Source organism: Psittacula echo, assembly GCF_963264785.1.
Source record: "Psittacula echo genome assembly, chromosome: 2".
Lineage (NCBI taxonomy): Eukaryota > Metazoa > Chordata > Aves > Psittaciformes > Psittacidae > Psittacula > Psittacula echo.
This window is the reverse complement of record NC_137737.1, coordinates 161,347,955-161,365,693: the sequence shown is the minus strand read 5'-3', so window position 1 is coordinate 161,365,693 and position 17,739 is coordinate 161,347,955. Positions and strand designations below refer to the sequence as shown.

Here is a 17,739-nt window from a genome sequence, read left to right as displayed (position 1 = left end):
CTGTCCTTGTTCATTTCTGTCCATCCCTGCCTGTCCCTGTCCATCCTTGTCTATTCCTGTCCATCCCTGCCTGTCCCTGTCCATCCCTGCCTGTCCCTGCCTGTCCTTGTCCATCCATAGGTGTGACAGTGACAGGACAAGGGGTGATGGGTTCAAATCGGCACAGGGGAAGTTCAGGTTGGAGATAAGGCAGAAGCTCTTCCCTGTGAGGGTGCTGAGGCGCTGGCCCAGGGTGCCCAGAGAAGCTGTGGCTGCCCCATCCCTGGCAGTGCTCAAGGCCAGGTTGGACACAGGGGCTTGAAGCACCCTGCTCCAGTGGAAGAGGTCCCTGCCCGGGGCAGGGGTTGGAGCTGGTTGGGCTTTAAGCTCCCTTCATCCCAACCCATTCCACGGCTCCATGATCCCTGCCTGTCCCGCTCTCCAGCCCTTCCTTGCCTGCAGCCCCTGCCTGTGCCGTGCGTGCCGCACGCGCCGGGCCAGGCTCCCCTCGCACTCCCCTCCTGTCCCCTCCTGCCCCCTCCCCCCTTGTCCTGCCCCGCGGACCGCCAGGGGGCGCAGCAGCGCGCGTGCGCAGCGCGGGGGGGACGGACTGGTGTCGGTTCCCGTGGATGTCTCCGGGCTCCGCCCGCGGCCTGGCCCGGTCTGCGCGCGGGTGCGGGGCCTCAGCGGGCGGCGGCGCCGGGAGGTGGGAGCGGGGCCGGGGGCAGGGGTGAGCGTGGGGCGGGGACGGGAGCTGTGGGGCTGCGGGGCTGGGAGGTGAGCGTGGGGTAGGGACCGGGCCGTGGGGTGTGTGTGAGGGATGTGCCTGGGACAGGGACTGGGCATGGGGCGTGTGGGGCACGAACAGGGCCTGGGGGGGGGGGCTGGGACGCCCCATTTTCGCCTGCTGGGGGGGTTGGATCCATGGGACCACCCCCCCTCACCATACCTTTGGTGACACCCCCACCCCATATCCCCCCCCAAGCCCCGCAGAGCCCCCCTGCCATGGGGCTGCTGTCGGACCCGCACTGCCGCCGGGCGCTGGCCCGCCTCATCGTGCGCCTCAACACCCCCCTGTGGTGAGCGCCGGGGTTCCATGGGGGTCTATGGGGGCTCTATGGGGGGGCTGCATGGGGGCTCCGGTGAGCGCTAGGAGGGCGCTGTGAGGGGCTGTATGGAGGGGTCTATGGGGGGCTATATAGGGGGGCTCTATGGGGGCTCCGGTGAGCACTGGGAAGGCTCTATGGGGGGGATCTACGGGGGGCTCTGGTGAGCGCTGGGAGGGCTCTGTGGGGGACTCTATGGGGGGCTCTATGGGGCCCTGGTGAGCGCTGGGAGGGCTCTGTTGGGGGGCTCTATGAGGGGCTCTGCGGGGGGCTCTGGTGAGCACTGGGGGGCTCTATGGGCCTTGAGTGACATGGTTGGTGTGAGGTGTCCCTGCCCATGGCAGGGGGTTGGAACTTGATGCTCTGAGGTCCTTTCCAACCCAAACCATTCTATGATTCTATGGGGGGCTCTATGGGGTGCCCCATGCGGTGCCCCCCCCATACTGACCCACCCCGCAGCGTGCTGAGCTACGTGCTGGGGCTGGGCTGGTTCCTGGCACTGGCGTTCCCCCCCCTGGCCCCCCGCACCTACATGTCTGAGAACGCCATGGGCTCCACCATGGTGGAGGAGCAGTTCAGCCTCGGGGAGCGCGCCCTCGCCCTCGCCCGCGACTTCGCCACCCACAAGAAGAAAGCGGGGTGAGAACGGGGTGAAAATCGGGGCCGGTGGGGTAAGAATGGGGCTGGGGGGGGCTGGTGTGGGGCTGAGTGGTGGAGTTGGTGCTGGAGTCATGGGGTGATGGAGTCATAGGATGATGGGCTGGGCTGGGCTGGGCTGGGAGGAGGTTGAAGCTCATCCAGGTTCAACCATGACCCCTTCCACTGGAGCAGGGTGCTCCAAGCCCCTGTGTCCAACCTGGCCTTGAGCACTGCCAGGGATGGGGCAGCCACAGCTTCTCCCTTCAACCCCTGCCAGGGTCCCAGCACCCTCATGGGGAAGAACTTCCCAAGATCCTGTCTCAGTCTTCATGGGATCCTGGAATGGTTTGGGTTGAAGGGAACTTAAAGCTCCTCCAGCTCCAGCCCTGTGCCCCGGACAGGGACCCCTTCCACTGGAGCAGCTTCCTCCAAACCAGCCCTTGGGGGTTTATTTGGGGCTATTTCTGATGCCGGTTTATCTGAGATTGGGTTTTCCATCTGGAAGCAATGGGGTGGGAATGATGCTCCTCATCCTCCAATGGGAAGAGACCTGGGGGTTATTTGCTGCTGGAGCAGGTCCAGAGGAGGGGCTGAGCACTGGTGTCCCCAGGAAGGGAACGTGGCAGCCGCCAGGTCATGGGATCGTGGAGTCATGGAATGGGTTGGGAGAGACCTTAACGCTCCTGGTTCCAGTTTGAGATTGAGCTGGGATGATGTGGAGAGCAGCTGGGAATCCAGAGGAATGAGGGAGGTGCTGCCATTGAGGGACAAGGTTCCGAGGGGACCTTCTCCATCTCTAAAGGCCTGATGGGGCAGCGGGATCTGGTCTTAGTGTCAGGCTTGGACAAGGGTTTGTGTCTGATGGAGGTTGAAAGGGAATTTAACAGGGATTTTACATGGAATTTGAGAGGAATTGGAAATGGGTGGGGATGGGAGTGGGAAAGATGCAGGAGATGCTCCCAGTGAGGGTCAGGGTGATCCCCTTGATCCCAAACCCCCCCAAAGCAGCGCCTGGGTAAGGCTGGACCCTGGGTCAGCCTCAGACCTGGTCAGGGGGCATCCCCTGAGGGTTCCAGGAGATCTTTGTGCTGAATCCCGGGAATCCTGGTGTGATGTCACGAGCTCAGTGACGCTGATGGACCTGCACTGAGAGCAGGGGGATCCCAACTGACACCACAGCGAGGTATCCGGGATCACAGAATGGGATCATGGGATCAGCCAGGGTGGGAAAGAGCTTCAGGATCACCCAGCCCAGCCCTTCCCAGCCCTGCCAAGGCCACCACTACCCCATGGCACTGAGGCCTCGTCTCCACAGTGTGTGAACACTTCCAGGGACAGTGACTGCAGCCCTGCCCTGGGCAGCCTGTTCCAATGCCTGAGCACCCTTTGGGGCAGGAATTGTTCCTCAGCTCCATCTAAACCTGCCCTGGTGCAGCTCGAGGGCGGTTCCTCTTGTCCCATCCCTTGCTCCAGGCCCTGCACCAGCTCTGTTGCTCTGTTCCTGCTCCAGATGTGTCAGAGGAGGAGCAGGATCTGTCTGAGGGGCTGTGCTCAGGGGGTTGGGATCAGTGGAGCAGGATCCCATTGGAGTCAATGGTGTCCACAGGGATCACCGCTGGGGCCAAACAGCTCCTGGTGGATGGTCCCTGCCTGGGGCAGGGGTGGAGCTGGGGGAGCTTTAAGGTCCCTTCAACCCAACCCATCCTGTGGCTCCATGATTGCACTCTCTGGAGGCTACGGGAGCTGGGCCTGTTGGGCCCGGAGCAGAACAGCCTGGGAGGGATCCGTCAGTGCCGAGCAGGGTCTGCAAAGCGGGTGCAGGAGGATGGGGCCAGAGACAGGACGAGGAGCAATGGCCAGAACTGACCCACGAGAAGCTTCACCTCCACATGAGCAAGAGCTGGTTGAGGTCAAGGGTGGCCGAGCCCTGGGGCAGGGTGGGGGGGATCTGGAGTCATCCCAGAGCCCCCATGGACCCGCTCCTATGTGCCCTGCTCTGGGTGGCCCTGCCTGGGCAGGGGGCTGATGGAGGAGCTCCAGAGGCCCTGCAAAGAGTGAACGGGGTTGGAGAAGCCCTTTAAGATCCATTCCATTCCATGTTTCCCAACCCATCTCTGCAGTGGAATGCCCACGGCGTGGCTGGAGAAGACCATGTGGAGCCTGGGGCTGGAGGTCCATCAGCAGCAGTTCTCCCACACGCTGCCCTTCCCTGATGAGAGCCGGGAGCGCTACGTACGTACGGCTGCCTCGGTGCCACCGGCCGCGGCGGCTGGGATGGAAGCTGCAGGGCCCCAAGGGTGCTTGATGGTGTCACCTCCAGTGGGGACGGTCACTGGTGCTGCCCCTCAGGCCTCGGTGTTGTTCAGTGTCTCCATTGATGGATGAGGGGTTCGAGGCACCTCAGGTGGCACCAGGCTGGGTGGGAGCATCTCCAGAGGGATCTGCCCAGGCGGGATCCATGGGATGAGGCCATGGGATGAGGGTCAACAGGCAAAGTGCCGGGCCCTGTCCTTGGGCCACAACAGCCCCGTGGGACACTAAATCCTTAGGGAAGAGTGGCTGGAAAGTGCTCATGGAACAGGACCTGGGGTGGTGGAGCTGAACGTGCACAGCCTGTGCCCATGGCAAGCACATCCTGGCTGTACCAGCACCAGTGCAGCAGCAGGGCCAGGGCAGGGACTGTGCCCCTGCAGTGGGCACTGGGGAGGCCGCCCCTCGAATCCTGTGTTCAGCTCTGGGCCCCTCACTACGAGAGAGACATTGAGGGGCTGGAGCGGGGCCAGAGAAGGGCAATGGAGCTGGTGCAGGGCCTGGAGCACAGGGGTGATGGGGAAGGGCTGAGGGACCTGGGGGGTTCACATGGAGAAGGCTCAGGGGGGACCTGATCCATCACCCCATGCCCTGTGCCCCCATGCCCTGTGCCTCCCCTGCAGCTGGTGCGGGGCACCAATGTCTATGGGATCCTGCGAGCGCCGCGCGCCGCCAGCACCGAAGCACTGGTGCTGAGCACCGGCTGTGCCCCGGGGCCACACAACAACCAGGCTGTGGGGCTGCTCCTGGCACTCGCTGCCTACTTCCGGGGTGAGGAGAGGGGTTTGTGGGGCAGGGCCCATGGGGTGCATGTGGGGCAGGGATGGGGCTGTGGAGTGTTCAAGGGGCAGGTTCTGGGCCATGGGGTGTGTATGGGGCTGCATGGGGTAGGAATGGGGCTATGTAGGGCAGATGCTGGACTGTGGGGGGCGTATGGGGCTGAATGGGGCTATGGAGGGCAGGTGCTGGGCTGTGGGGTGTGTTGGGACAGGGACACGCTCTATGGGGCATGTGTGGGGCAGGGATGGAGCTGTGGATGGCTGGTACTGGGCCATGGGGGTGTGTGGGCAGGGGCAGGGCCTATAGGGTGTATGAGGGGCACATAAGGGGCTGTGGGGCAGGGGTTGAGCCATGGGGTATATATAGAGCAATGACAGGGGCTGTGGGGTGTGTGTGGGGCAGGGATGGGACTATAGGGTACATGTAGGGTGGGGTTGGGGCCTGTAAGGGGTGTGTGTGTGGGGCAGGGATGGGACTGTAGGAGGGATCTATGACAGCGCCTGTGTCCTTCAGGGCAGATCTACTGGGCGAAGGACATCATCTTCCTCATCAATGAGCACGACCTCCTGGGCATGGAGGCCTGGCTGGAGGCCTACCACGACGTGAACATCACTGGTGAGCAGGGGAGGAGGTGCTGGACACAGGTGGAATGGAGGTGGTGGTGATGATGGTGCTGGTCATGGTGGTGGTGGTGGTCATGGAGGTGCTGGTCAAGGTCATGGTGGAGGAGGTGGTGGAGGGGGTGGTCATTGTGCTGGAGATGCTGGCTCCCAGTGGTGCTGAGGCCCCGCGGTGCAGTGCCATGCCCAGTGCCCATGGTGCAGTGCCGTGCCTGGTGCTGGTGCCTGTGGTGCAGTGCTGTGCCCAGTGCCTGCAGTGCAGTGTTGTGCCTGGTGCTGGTGCCTGTGGTGCAGTGTTGTGCCTGGTGCTGGTGCCTGTGGTGCAGTGCTGTGCCCAGTACCGGTGCCCGCAGTGCAGTGTTGTGCCTGGTGCTAGTGCCTGTGGTGCAGTGCTGTGCCCAGTGCCTGCAGTGCAGTGTTGTGCCCGGTACCGGTGCCCGCAGTGCAGTGTTGTGCCTGGTGCTGGTGCCTGTGGTGCAGTGCTGTGCCCAGTGCCTGCAGTGCAGTATTGTCCCCGCTGCCCGCAGCCGTCCGCTCCTCGGGGCCATTGGGCCGTGCTGGCGCCATCCAAGCGGCCATTTCCCTGGAGCTGAGCAGCGATGTGGTGACCAGCTTCGACGTGGCCGTGGAGGGGCTCAACGGGCAGCTGCCCAACCTGGACCTGCTCAACCTCTTCAACGCCTTCTGCCAGAAGAATGGGCTCCTCTGCACTATCCAGGGCAAGGTGGGACCCGCACCCCCCCCCCAGACCTGCGTGTGGCACCACGGCTTGTGCCAGCTCTGGCAGGGGCAATGGAGCTGGTGCAGGGCCTGGAGCACAGGGGTGATGGGGAAGGGCTGAGGGACCTGGGGGGTTCACATGGAGAAGAGAAGGCTCAGGCGGGACCTGATCGCTCCCTACAAGTGCCTGACAGGAGGATGGAGCCAGGAGGGGCTGGGCTCTGCTCCCAAGGAACAAGGGATGGGACAAGAGGAACCGGCCTCAAGCTGCACCAGGGCAGGTTTAGATGGAGCTGAGGAACAATTCCTGCCCCAAAGGGTGCTCAGGCATTGGAACAGGCTGCCCAGGGCAGGGCTGCAGTCACCGGCCCTGGAGATGTCTAAAGGATGTGTAGAAGTGGTGGTTTAGTGGTGGTCTTGGTCATGGTTGGACTCAATGATGTTCAGGCTCTTTCCCACCCTCAACAGCTCCATGACCCAATGGTATCACAGTATCACAGTATGTTAGAGATTGGAAGGGACCTCAAAAGATCATCTAGTCCAATCCCCCTGCCGGAGCAGGAACACCTAAATAAGGTTACATAGGAATGTGTCCAGGCGGGTTTTGAATGTCTCCAGAGAAGGAGACTCCACAACCTCCCTGGGCGGCCTGTTCCAGTGTTCTGTCACCCTCACTGAGAAGAAGTTTCTTCTCAAGTTTAAGTGGAACCTCTTGTGTTCCAGTTTATGGTGCATCTTCCCCTTTGCTCTCAGCCCAGCTGAGCACCAGAACTTCTCATCTTCCTTTCTTGGGCACTCTCTGTTGTCCCAAGAGTGGTCTTGGGGCCGCTGGATCAGAAGCTGGAATGAACCCTCCACTGGGGTCTGATTGATGCCCATGAGATGATGGGCTCTGTGGGACCCAAAGGTGGTTCCTGACCTGTGAGTGTAACCTGTAGAACAGCCTTGTCCTAGCATTGATGCACCTGGAAAAGGGCTGTGCTGCACCCAGGTCATGTTGGTCATGGAATCACGGAGTTATGGAGCCCTGGAATGGGTGTTCCTGCTCTGGCAGGGGGATTGGACTAGATGATCTTTTGAGGTCCCTTCCAATCTCTAACATACTGTGATACTGTGATACTGTGGAAGGGAGCTTGAAGATCCAGTTCCAGCTCCTGGGCAGGGCCCCCTTCCACTAGAGCAGCTGCTCCAAGCCCCTGTGTCCAGCCTGGCCTTGGACGTGGTGGTGGAGTCCCCTCCCCTGCAGGTCTCTAAGGGCCGTGCAGGCAATGCCCTTGGTGCCGCAGGCAGTGGTGGCTGCGTTGTTCTCGCTGCCCCCCGAGCTCTGGGCACACCCCCTGCCCTCCTGCAGCTCCAGCGCTCGGACTGGGACTCGCTGCCCGCCTACGCCCGGAGCCTGCAGACGCTGCTGCTGATGGTGCTGGCGCAGGCGTCGGGGCGGCCCCGCGGTGAGCACGGCCTCTTCCTGCGCTACCGCATCGAGGCCCTCACCCTGCGTGGCATCAACAGCTTCCGGCAGTACAAGTATGACCTGAGCACCGTGGGCAAGTGAGTGGCACCGCGCCGTGGGGCGTCCCCATGGGGCTCCCCGCGTGTCCCTGTGGGGCTCCCTGCGTGTCCCTGTGGGGCTCTCCACGTGTCCCTGTGGGGCTTCCCCTGCACCCCTGCGGGGCTCCCCACGTGTCCTTATGGGGTTCCCCACGTGTCCTTATGGGGCTCCCCATGTGTCCCTATGGGGCTCCCCATGTGTCCCTATGGGGCTCCCCATGTGTTCCTGTGGGGCTCCCCACGTGTCCCTGTGGGGCTGCCCTGCCTCACCCCTGCCCCCCAGGACCCTGGAGGGGATGTTCCGGAAGCTCAACAACCTCCTGGAGCGCCTGCACCAGTCCTACTTCTTCTACCTCCTGCCCTCGCTCTCGCGCTTCGTGTCCATCGGGGTCTACATGCCGGCCTTCGGCTTCCTCATCCTCGTCCTCATCCTCAGGATATCCTTTGGGAACGGCGGCTGTGGAGGCTCGCTGCAGGGAGCAGGGTGGCACTGGGAGCGCCCAGCATGGGCTCACTGAGGGGGAAAGGTGCCTAAGCTGGCTGATGGGCTCCCGTGGGGCCGTGGCAGGGTGGGTGACGGGCGAGCAGTGGGTGCTGTCCTGCGAGGCTTTGACACTGTCCCCTATAACCTCATGGGTGAGCTTGGGCTGAGGAGGCCCCTTGTAGCTGGAAGAGCAGGAGACCTCTCAGAGCTGGAAGGCGAAGAGCCAGAACCACTGGAGTAGGAGACAGAGAAGATGTGGAGGTGTCTCCTAACCGGACTGGGAAACATAAGTAGAACATAGCCACATCCAGGAGACAAGGAGAGAGCTCAGAACTAGGAAACATTCCAGAATGAGAAGGCAAGGAGATGTCTGACGAGACCAGGAGGTGCCTCATCACTAGAACATGATGAGACATTGCAGAACTAGATTGGGAGATAGAGCTACAAGAGTAGGAGGCAGAATTGGGAGGCATCTCAATGGGAAGCCAAGGAGACATCTGAGCAAAACTTCTGGAGGCCTCCCATAAGGAGAAGACATGGAGATGGGTATCTGAGCACTAGGAGATACCTCAGAACTGGAAGAGAGGAGACATCAGAACTAGACAAGGAGGCGTCTCGTAGCTGGAAGACAAGGAGGCATCTTCTAGTGGAAGATGGCAGGGAGCTGGACCAGATCTCCAGAGGTTCCCCCATCCCATCCCGTCCCATCCCATCCTATCACGGTATGCTAGAGATTGGAAGGGACCTCAAAAGATCATCTAGTCCAATCCCCCTGCCGGAGCAGGAACACCTAGATAAGATTACACAGGAATGTGTCCAGACGGGTTTTGAATGTCTCCAGAGAAGGAGACTCCACAACCCCCCTGGGCAGCCTGTTCCAGTGTTCCATCATCCTCACTGAGAAGAAGTTTCTTCTCAAGTTTAAGTGGAACCTCTTGTGTTCCAGTTTGTACCCATTACCCCTTGCCTTATCATTGTTTGCCACTGAGAAGAGCCTGGCTCCATCCTCATGACACTCCCCCTTTATATATTTATATACACTAATAAGGTCCCCCCGCAGTCTCCTCTTCTCCAAACTATAGAGACCCAGCTCCCTCAGCCTTTCCTCATAAGGGAGATGCTCCACTCCCTTCATCATCTTTGTCGCCCTGCGCTGGACTCTCTCCAGCAGGTCCCTGTCCTTCTTGAACTGAGGGGCCCAGAACTGGACACAATATTCCAGGTGCGGTCTCACCAGGGCAGAGTAGAGGGGAAGGAGGACCTCTCTCGACCTACTGACCACCCCCCTTCTAATACACCCCAGGATGCCATTGGCCTTCCTGGCCACAAGGGCACAGTGTTGGCTCATGGTCATCCTGCCATCCACTAGGACCCCCAGGTCCCTCTCCTCTACACTACTCTCTAACAGGTCGTTCCCCAACCTATATTGGAACCTGGGGTTGTTCCTGCCCAGATGCAGGACTCTGCACTTTCCCTTGTTATATTTCATCAAGTTTCTCCCTGCCCAACTCTCCAGCCTGTCCAGGTCCCGCTGGATGGCAGCACAGCCTTCTGGCGTGTCAGCCACTCCTCCCAGCTTAGTGTCATCAGCAAACTTGCTGACAGTACACTCAATTCCCTCATCTAAATCATTGATGAATATATTAAATAATACTGGTCCCAATACTGACCCTTGAGGCTCTCCACTAGATACAGGCCTCCAACTAGGCTCCGCCCCATAGACTACAACTCTCTGGCTTCTCTCCTTTAGCCAGTTCGCAGTCCATCTCACCACCTGATCATCCAGACCACACTTCCTCAATTTAGCTATGAGGATGCTGTGGGAGACTGTGTCAAATGCTTTGCTGAAGTCAAGGTAGACCACATCCACCGCTCTGCCATCATCCATCCACAATGTTATTTCCTCATAAAAGGCTATGAGGTTGGTCAAGCATGACTTCCCCTTGATAAAGCCATGTTGACTGCCCCTCATAACACTCTTATCCTTGACATGCCTTAAGATAGCATCAAGGATAAGGTGTTCCATCACTTTCCCAGGGATGGAGGTGAGGCTGACCGGTCTATAGTTACCCGGGTCCTCCTGCTTGCCCTTTTTGAAGACTGGAGTGACATTTGCTTTCCTCCAGTCCTCAGGCACCTCTCCCGTTTCCCAAGACTTGGTAAAGATGATGGAGAGTGGTCTAGCAATGACTTCCGCCAGTTCCCTCAACACCCGCGGGTGCATCCCATCTGGACCCATGGATTTATGGATGTCCAGATTGCTCAACTGGTCTCTAACCCATTCCTCATCGACTAAGGCAAACTGCTCCAGTGACCTGACTTCATCTGAGGTCTCAGGAGTACAGGGCTCTTCAGGACTGCCTCCGGCAGAGTAGACAGAGACAAAGAAGGCACTCAGTAACTCTGCCATCTCTGTATCTTCTGTCACCAGGGCACCCATCCCGTTCACCAGTGGGCCTACCTTGCCTCTGGTGTTAGTTTTATCAGCCATGTATTTGAAAAAGCTCTTTCTGTTGTCCTTGACCCCTCTTGCCAGATTTAATTCTAAGGAGGCCTTAGCCATCCTAGCTGCCTTCCTACATCCTCTAGCAGCAGCCTTATATTCCTCCCAAGTGGCCAGCCCCTCCTTCCATGACCTGTAAACTCTCCTCTTCCACTTGAGCATACCCAGCAGTTCCTTATTTAGCCACGCAGGTCTCCTGGCCCTCTTCCTTGACTTCCTACATGTCGGGATGCTCTGCTCTTGAGCTCGGAATAAGCAATTCTTGAATGTCAACCAACTATCTTGGGCCCCTTTACCTTCAAGCAGCCTTGCCCATGGGATTTCCCCTAGCAATTGCTTGAAAAGGCCAAAGTTTGCCCTGCTAAAGTCCAGGGTTGCAATTCTACTTGCTATTCTACTGGTCCTACCACACAAGATCCTGAATTCCACCATCTCGTGGTCGCTGCAACCAAGGCAGCCCTCAACCTTTACTGCTTTGACCAGACCCTCCTTGTTAGCGAGGATGAGATCCAGCAGTGCTCCTCTCCTGGTTGGCTCATCCACCATTTGCATGAGGAAGTTATCATCCATACACTGGAGGAACCTCCTGGACTGTGGCTGGGTTGCTGAGTAGTCCTTCCAGCAAACATCAGGGAAATTAAAATCCCCCACGACGACCACATCCTGTGACTGTGAGGCCGCTCTCAGCTGCTTGTAGAAGGCCTCGTCAACTTCCTCACCCTGATCTGGTGGCCTGTAACAGACACCCACAACAGTATCGCCCCTGCCAGCCTGCCCCTTAATTCTCACCCACAGACTCTCAACTCGCTCGTCCCCTGTCCCTGGACAGAACTCAGTACATTGCAGCTGCTCTCGCACATAAAGAGCAACCCCACCACCCCGCCTGGCTGGCCTGTCTTTCCTGAAAAGGACATAGCCCTCCATGACTATATTCCAGTCATGTGAGCTGTCCCACCACGTCTCTGTAATTGCCACCAGATCATAATCTCCTGACTTAACACAGGTCTCCAACTCCTCCTGCTTATTTCCCATGCTGCACGCATTGGTGTATAGGCATTTTAAGGAGGGAGCTGAGCTCACCGATTTCACCATAGGATTATAGGAGGCCTCCCGGTCTTCATCAATCCTAGAGTGCTGCCCCACTGGGGCAAGCCCAGTTACAACCCCATCCCCCTTCGAATCTAGTTTAAAGCTCTCCAAATGAGCCCTGCTAATTCATGCCCCAGCATCCTTTTGCCTCTGTGAGTTAAACCTTTCCCACGTGCCATCATCCAGACTGGAGCCTTGTAAAACCAGCCGTTATCAAAGAACCCAAAGCCCTGCCTGCAGCACCAGTCTTGTAGCCAATTGTTTACGGACTGAATTTTCCCATTCAGTCCCACATCATCACATCCCGTCCCATCCTGTCCCATCCCATCCCCTCCCATCCCGCGTTTCCATGCTCTGTTTTCCCTGACCGACCGCACGCCCTGGACCTCTGGATGAAGCTGAACAGGACGGACCCGGGCAGCAGTGAGCAGCTCAGCGACAGCAACCACGGCCCCAGCACCACGGAGGTGGGTGAGGACCCCCCTGCCCCCCCCACCCCCGCCCCAGCTCCTCCTGACGCTGTGCCCGCAGGCGCCGCGGCTGCTGGCGCTGGTGCCGCCGGTGCTCGTGTGCCACGCGGCAGGGCTGGCGCTCTACTACCTGCCCGTGCTGGGCCAGAGTGTGGCCACCCAGCACTTCCCTGTGTCCGAGGCCGAGGCCGTGGTGCTCACCCTCATCGCCATCTACGTGGCGGGCATGGCCCTGCCCCACAGCACCCACAGGTGAGGCCCTGGCCCTACCCCACAGCACCCACAGGTGAGGCCCTGGCCCTACCCCACAGCACCCACAGGTGAGGCCCTGGCCCTGCCCCACAGCACCCACAGGTGAGGCCCTGGCCCTGCCCCACAGCACCCACAGGTGAGGCCCTGGCCCTACCCCACAGCACCCACAGGTGAGGCCCTGGCCCTACCCCACAGCACCCACAGGTGAGGCCCTGGCCCTGCCCCACAGCATCCACAGGGATCACGTGGGTTTTGGAGATGGGGTCACAACATCCACAGGCACCAGGATGGGATCTGCAGCTGGGTTTGGGTTCCCCCTGACTCCCAGTGTCACAAGGGTGCTGGGGGCTCCCATTGACTCCCATTCTCTCCCGCAGAGTGCTGGGGGCTCCCATTGACTCCCCTTCTCTCCCACAGGGTGCTGGGTGGCCCCGGCTCGGCAGCAGCTGCACGGGGCTGGATGGTGCTGAAGCTGCTGGCGCTGCTGTACCTGGCGGCGCAGCTCACGGCGCTTGCGCTGCTCAACTTCTCCCTCGGCTTCCTCCTGGCAGTGACCATGGTGCCAGCGGCCGCTGCCACGGCACCCACCGGGCCTCGGTCAGCACCTGCGGCGGGGGGCACCGAGGGATGCTGGGGGAGTCTCTCACTGGAGCGGGGGGGCACTGGGGGGTCTCTTGCTGGGGCAAGGTGCTGCAGGGGTCACTGGGTGCTGGGTCCCTGCATGGTGACACTGGGGGTCACTGGGTGCCATTGGGGTCACTGAGTGCTGGGGTGCTGGGTCCCTGCAGGGTGCCGTTGGTGCTGGTGTCACTGGGTGCTGTAGGGGCTCCCTGTGTTTCTGCTCCCCATAGGCTGCTGCTGGCACTGAGTGGCACTGGTGGCCCTGGTGTCCTCGTGCTCACTGTACCCATTCCCCATAGGGTGCTGCTGGCACTGAGTGGCACTGGTGGCCCTGGTGTCTTCGTGCTCACTGTACCCATTCCCCATAGGGTGCTGCTGGCACTGAGTGGCACTGGTGGCCCTGGTGTCTTCGTGCTCACTGTACCCATTCCCCATAGGGTGCTGCTGGCGCTGGGTGGCACTGGTGGCCCTGGTGTTCTCGTGCTCACTGTACCCATTCCCCATAGGGTGCTGCTGGCACTGAGTGGCACTGGTGGCCCTGGTGTTCTCGTGCTCACTGTACCCATTCCCCATAGGGTGCTGCTGGCACTGAGTGGCACTGGTGGCCCTGGTGTTCTCGTGCTCACTGTACCCATTCCCCATAGGGTCCTGCTGGCGCTAGTGCTGGTTTTGGCCACCCCGGCTGTGACGCTGCTCTTGGGCATCTTCCTGGAGCGGGAGCTGGTGGAGGCGCCGGCGGCACCGGGCGAGGCCTGGCAGCGCTTCCTGGGCGCGCTGGGGCAGGGGCTGCTCCTGCACCACCTGCACGGGGCCTTCCTCTACCCCCTGCTCGCCCTCGGCACCTACCCCTGCTGGCTGCTGCTCTGGAATGTGCTCTTCTGGGACTGACCCATAGAGAGACCCACACATGGACCTGAGCCCAGCACAGGGCCTCCCTCTGCCCCCCAGCACCTACCCCTGCTGGCTTCTGCTCTGGAACGGGCTCTTCTGGGACTGACCCAGCATGGACCTATGGAGAGGCCCACAGATGGACCCACAGATGGACCTGCAGCTCAGGAACGTGTGTTTCTTGAGGTGACGCCACTGGACCTGTGGAGAGACCCATGGACAGACCCACGGAAGGACCCATGGATGCACCCACAGGTGAACCTAGATCCAGAGCCATGGATGGACCCAGAGCCAGCCACACAGCCGGACACTGTGGCCATGGGGCAGGGGACAGGGACACCAGCCCCAGCCGAGCCCCTGGGATGGCAGCAATGGGGGCGATACCTGTGGGCCCTCTCCCCACAGGGATGCAGCCCCCAGGGTGCAGATAGGGGAGGGGGGGGTGTCTGTGTGCTGGGGGAGCCTGGTCTCTATTGGGGGTGTGTCCTGGTGGCCCCAGAGGGAGAGTCCCTGTCTCTGTCCTGGGGGTCTCTATACTGGGGTCTGGTCTGTCCTGCAGGGGAGTCTCTGTACTGGGCTGCCTGTGCTGGTCTCTGTATGGGGGGGTCACTGTCGTGGTGTCTCCCTGTATCGCGGCGTCTCTATTGCGGTGTCTCTATCACGATACAATAAAGCCAGGGCTGGGAGCGGAGCTGTTTCATGTGACAGGGATGGGGGGGTGGGGGGCACCTCCCAACCCCAGCGATGTGTTAGAAACCACCAGAGCTTGGTGTGGTTCTGGGTGTTGCCCTGGTTCCCTTCCCTCGTCCCCTGGGGGCAGCTCCGGTCGCAGCACTGGGATCTGAGGACGGGTCTAGGGGAGAATCCCTGGTCCTGGTTTAGCCCAGGGGTAGCTCAGAACCACGCAGCCGCTCGCTCATTGCCCCCTTTGCCCCCCCCAGCTCCTGGAGGGATGGGGAGGAGAATGGAAAGGATGGAAACCCCATGGGTTGAGATGAGAGCAGTCCAGTAACTGAGGTATAACACAAAGTGCTGCTGGCGCCACCAATGATAGTGATAAGAGGAATAACAAGGGGAGAGAATACAACCGCTCACCACCCACCAACCGATACCCAGCCCGACCCGAGCAGGGATCTGGGCCTCCTGGGTGACTCCCTCCAGTTTCTATCCTGGGCATGACAGGCCCACAAAGGTATGGAACCACCCCTGTGGCTGGTTTGGCTCAGGGGTCCTGTCTGCTTCCTCCTGGCTTCCCGTGCCCCTCCTCACTGCAGAGCATGAGACTGAGAAGTCCCTGCTCAGGGTTAGTGCTACTGAGCAGCAGCTGAACCCATCAGTGTTCCCAGGCTGAAGCACAGCCCTGCTCCCGTTGCTCAACCCATATCGGTGTTCCCAGTCTTGTTCCTAGGCTGAAGTCAAAGCCCAGCACTGCTCTCACTTCTGGGAAGGAGAAAAGTGACTGCTTCTGCTGAATCCTTGTTATTCCTCGTTAATCCTTGTTATTCTGCTGAATCCTTGTTATTCAAGGATCACCTGCTCCAAGCTCAGGAATGTTGCATCCCAACTAGAAGGAACTGCAGCAGGAGGGCCAGGAGACCTCCTTGGATGGATAAGGAGCTGCTCAGGAAAATTCAATGGAAAAAAGAGGCTTATAGAAGGTGGAAGCAGGGACAGGCGGCCTGGGAAGAATACAGGGATGTTGTCTGAGAAGCTATGGACCAGGTGAGGAAGGCTAAGGCCCAGTTAGAATTGAACTTGGCTAGGGATGTTAAGGATAACAGGAAGGGATTCTATAGGTACATAGCTAATAAAAGATACACTAGGGACAACATAGGCCCCCTCCGGAAGATATCGGGAGAACTGGCTACCCTGGATTTGGAGAAGGCTGAGGTTCTTAATGACTTCTTTGCCTCGGTCTTCACTGGCAAAGGCTCTGACCGCACCACCCAAGTCTTGGAAGGCAGAAGCAGGGACTGTGAGAATGAGGACCCTAGGCCCACTGTAGGAGAGGATCTGGTTCGAGACCATCTTAAAAACCTAAACGTACACAAGTCCATGGGACCTGACGAAATCCATCCGGGGGTCCTGAAGGAGCTGGCCAATGAAGTTGCTAAGCCCCTGGCCATCATATTTGAAAAATCATGGCAGTCAGGTGAAGTTCCTGATGACTGGAGAAAGGGAAATATAACCCCCATTTTCAAGAAGGGGAAAATGGATGACCCAGGGAATTACAGACCAGTCAGTCTCTCCTCTGTGCCTGGCAAACTCTTGGAGCAGATCCTCCTGGAAGGCATGCTAAGGCACATGAAAAACAAGGAGATGGTTGGTGACAGCCAGGATGGCTTCACTAAGGGGAAATCCTGCCTAACCAATTTGGTGGCCTTCTATGATGGGGCTACGAAACTGATGGACAGGGGCAGAGCAGTTGACGTCATCTACCTGGACTTGTGCAAAGTGTTCGACACTGTCCCACACGACATCCTTGTCTCTAAATTGGAGAGAAATCAATTTGATGGGTGGACCACTCGGTGGATAAAGAACTGGCTGGATGGCAGCACGCAAAGAGTTGTGGTCAATGGCTCGATGTCCGGCTGGAGACCAGTAATGAGTGGTGTCCCTCAGGGATCGGTGTTGGGACCGATCTTGTTCAACACCTTTGTCGGTGACACGGACAGTGGGATTGAGTGTGCCCTCAGCAAGTTTGCCGATGACACCAAGCTGTGTGGTTTGGTTGATACACCGGAGGGAAGGGATGCCATCCAGAGGGACCTTGACACGCTTGTGAGGTGGGCTGATGCCAACCTTCTGAAGTTTAACCATGCCAAGTGCAAGGGCCTGCACCTGGGTGGGAGCAATCCCAGGCACAGCTACAGGTTGGGTAAAGAAGAGATTCAGAGCAGCCCTGCAGAGAAGGACTTGGGGGTGTTGGTCGATGAGAAAATGAACATGAGCCGGCTGCAGGGTGCGCTCGCAGCCCAGAAAGCCAACCGTATCCTGGGCTGCATCAAAAGGAGCGTGACCAGCAGGTCGAAGGAGGTGATCCTGCCCCTCTACTCTGCTCCCGTGAGACCTCACTTGGAGCATTGTGTGCAGTTCTGGTGTCCTCAACATAAAAAGGACATGGAACTGTTGGAACAAGTCCAGAGGAGGCCACGAGGATGATCAGGGGCTGGAGCACCTCCTGTATGAAGATAGGCTGAGAAAGTTGGGGCTGTTCAGCCTGGAGAAGAGAAGCTGCGTGGAGACCTCATAGCAGCCTTCCAGTATCTGAAGGGGGCCTACAAGGATGCTGGGGATGGACTCTTCATCAGGGACTGTAGTGACAGGACAAGGGGTAACGGGTTCAAACTGAAACAGGGGAAGTTTAGATTGGATCTAAGGAAGAAATTCTTTACTGAGAGGGTGGTGAGGCACTGGAATGGGTTGCCCAGGGAGGTTGTGAATGCTCCATCCTTGGCGGTGTTCAAGGCCAGGTTGGATGAGGCCTTGGGTGACATGGTTTAGTGTGGGGTGTCCCTGCCCATGGCAGGGGGGTTGGAACTAAATGATCTTAAGGTCCTTTCCAACCCTAACTATTCTATGATTCTATGATTCTATGAATCCAGGACCCCCCAGGTCATGCTCCCAATGGATGCTGTGTGTTATGGACACGGGGATGCGTTGGGTGCTCCCAAGGGATGCTGTGTGCTATGGACACGGGGATGCGTTGGGTGCTCCCGGTTCCTGCCCA

General features: G+C 59.3%; 1 protein-coding gene across 3 annotated transcripts; it reads left to right on the top strand.

The window, feature by feature from the left end:
* The first annotated feature begins 580 nt into the window (after positions 1-580).
* GPAA1 (glycosylphosphatidylinositol anchor attachment 1) lies at positions 581-14,677 on the top strand. Of its 3 annotated transcripts, none has more exons than XM_080610648.1 (12): positions 581-685; positions 965-1,058; positions 1,545-1,724; positions 3,845-3,956; positions 4,658-4,805; positions 5,328-5,429; positions 5,962-6,158; positions 7,506-7,702; positions 7,986-8,139; positions 12,156-12,500; positions 12,918-13,097; positions 13,766-14,677. In XM_080610648.1, the coding sequence occupies exons 2-12, from the start codon at positions 985-987 to the stop codon at positions 14,036-14,038; spliced, it is 1,962 nt and encodes a 653-aa protein (XP_080466774.1). In that variant the 5' UTR covers positions 581-685; positions 965-984; the 3' UTR covers positions 14,039-14,677. The 3 variants fall into 3 exon arrangements, with proteins under 3 accessions (XP_080466774.1, XP_080466775.1, XP_080466776.1); XM_080610649.1 differs by having other exon boundaries at positions 601-709; XM_080610650.1 differs by lacking the exon at positions 581-685 and having other exon boundaries at positions 784-1,058; positions 12,156-12,245; positions 12,310-12,500.
* The last annotated feature ends 3,062 nt before the right edge of the window (positions 14,678-17,739 follow it).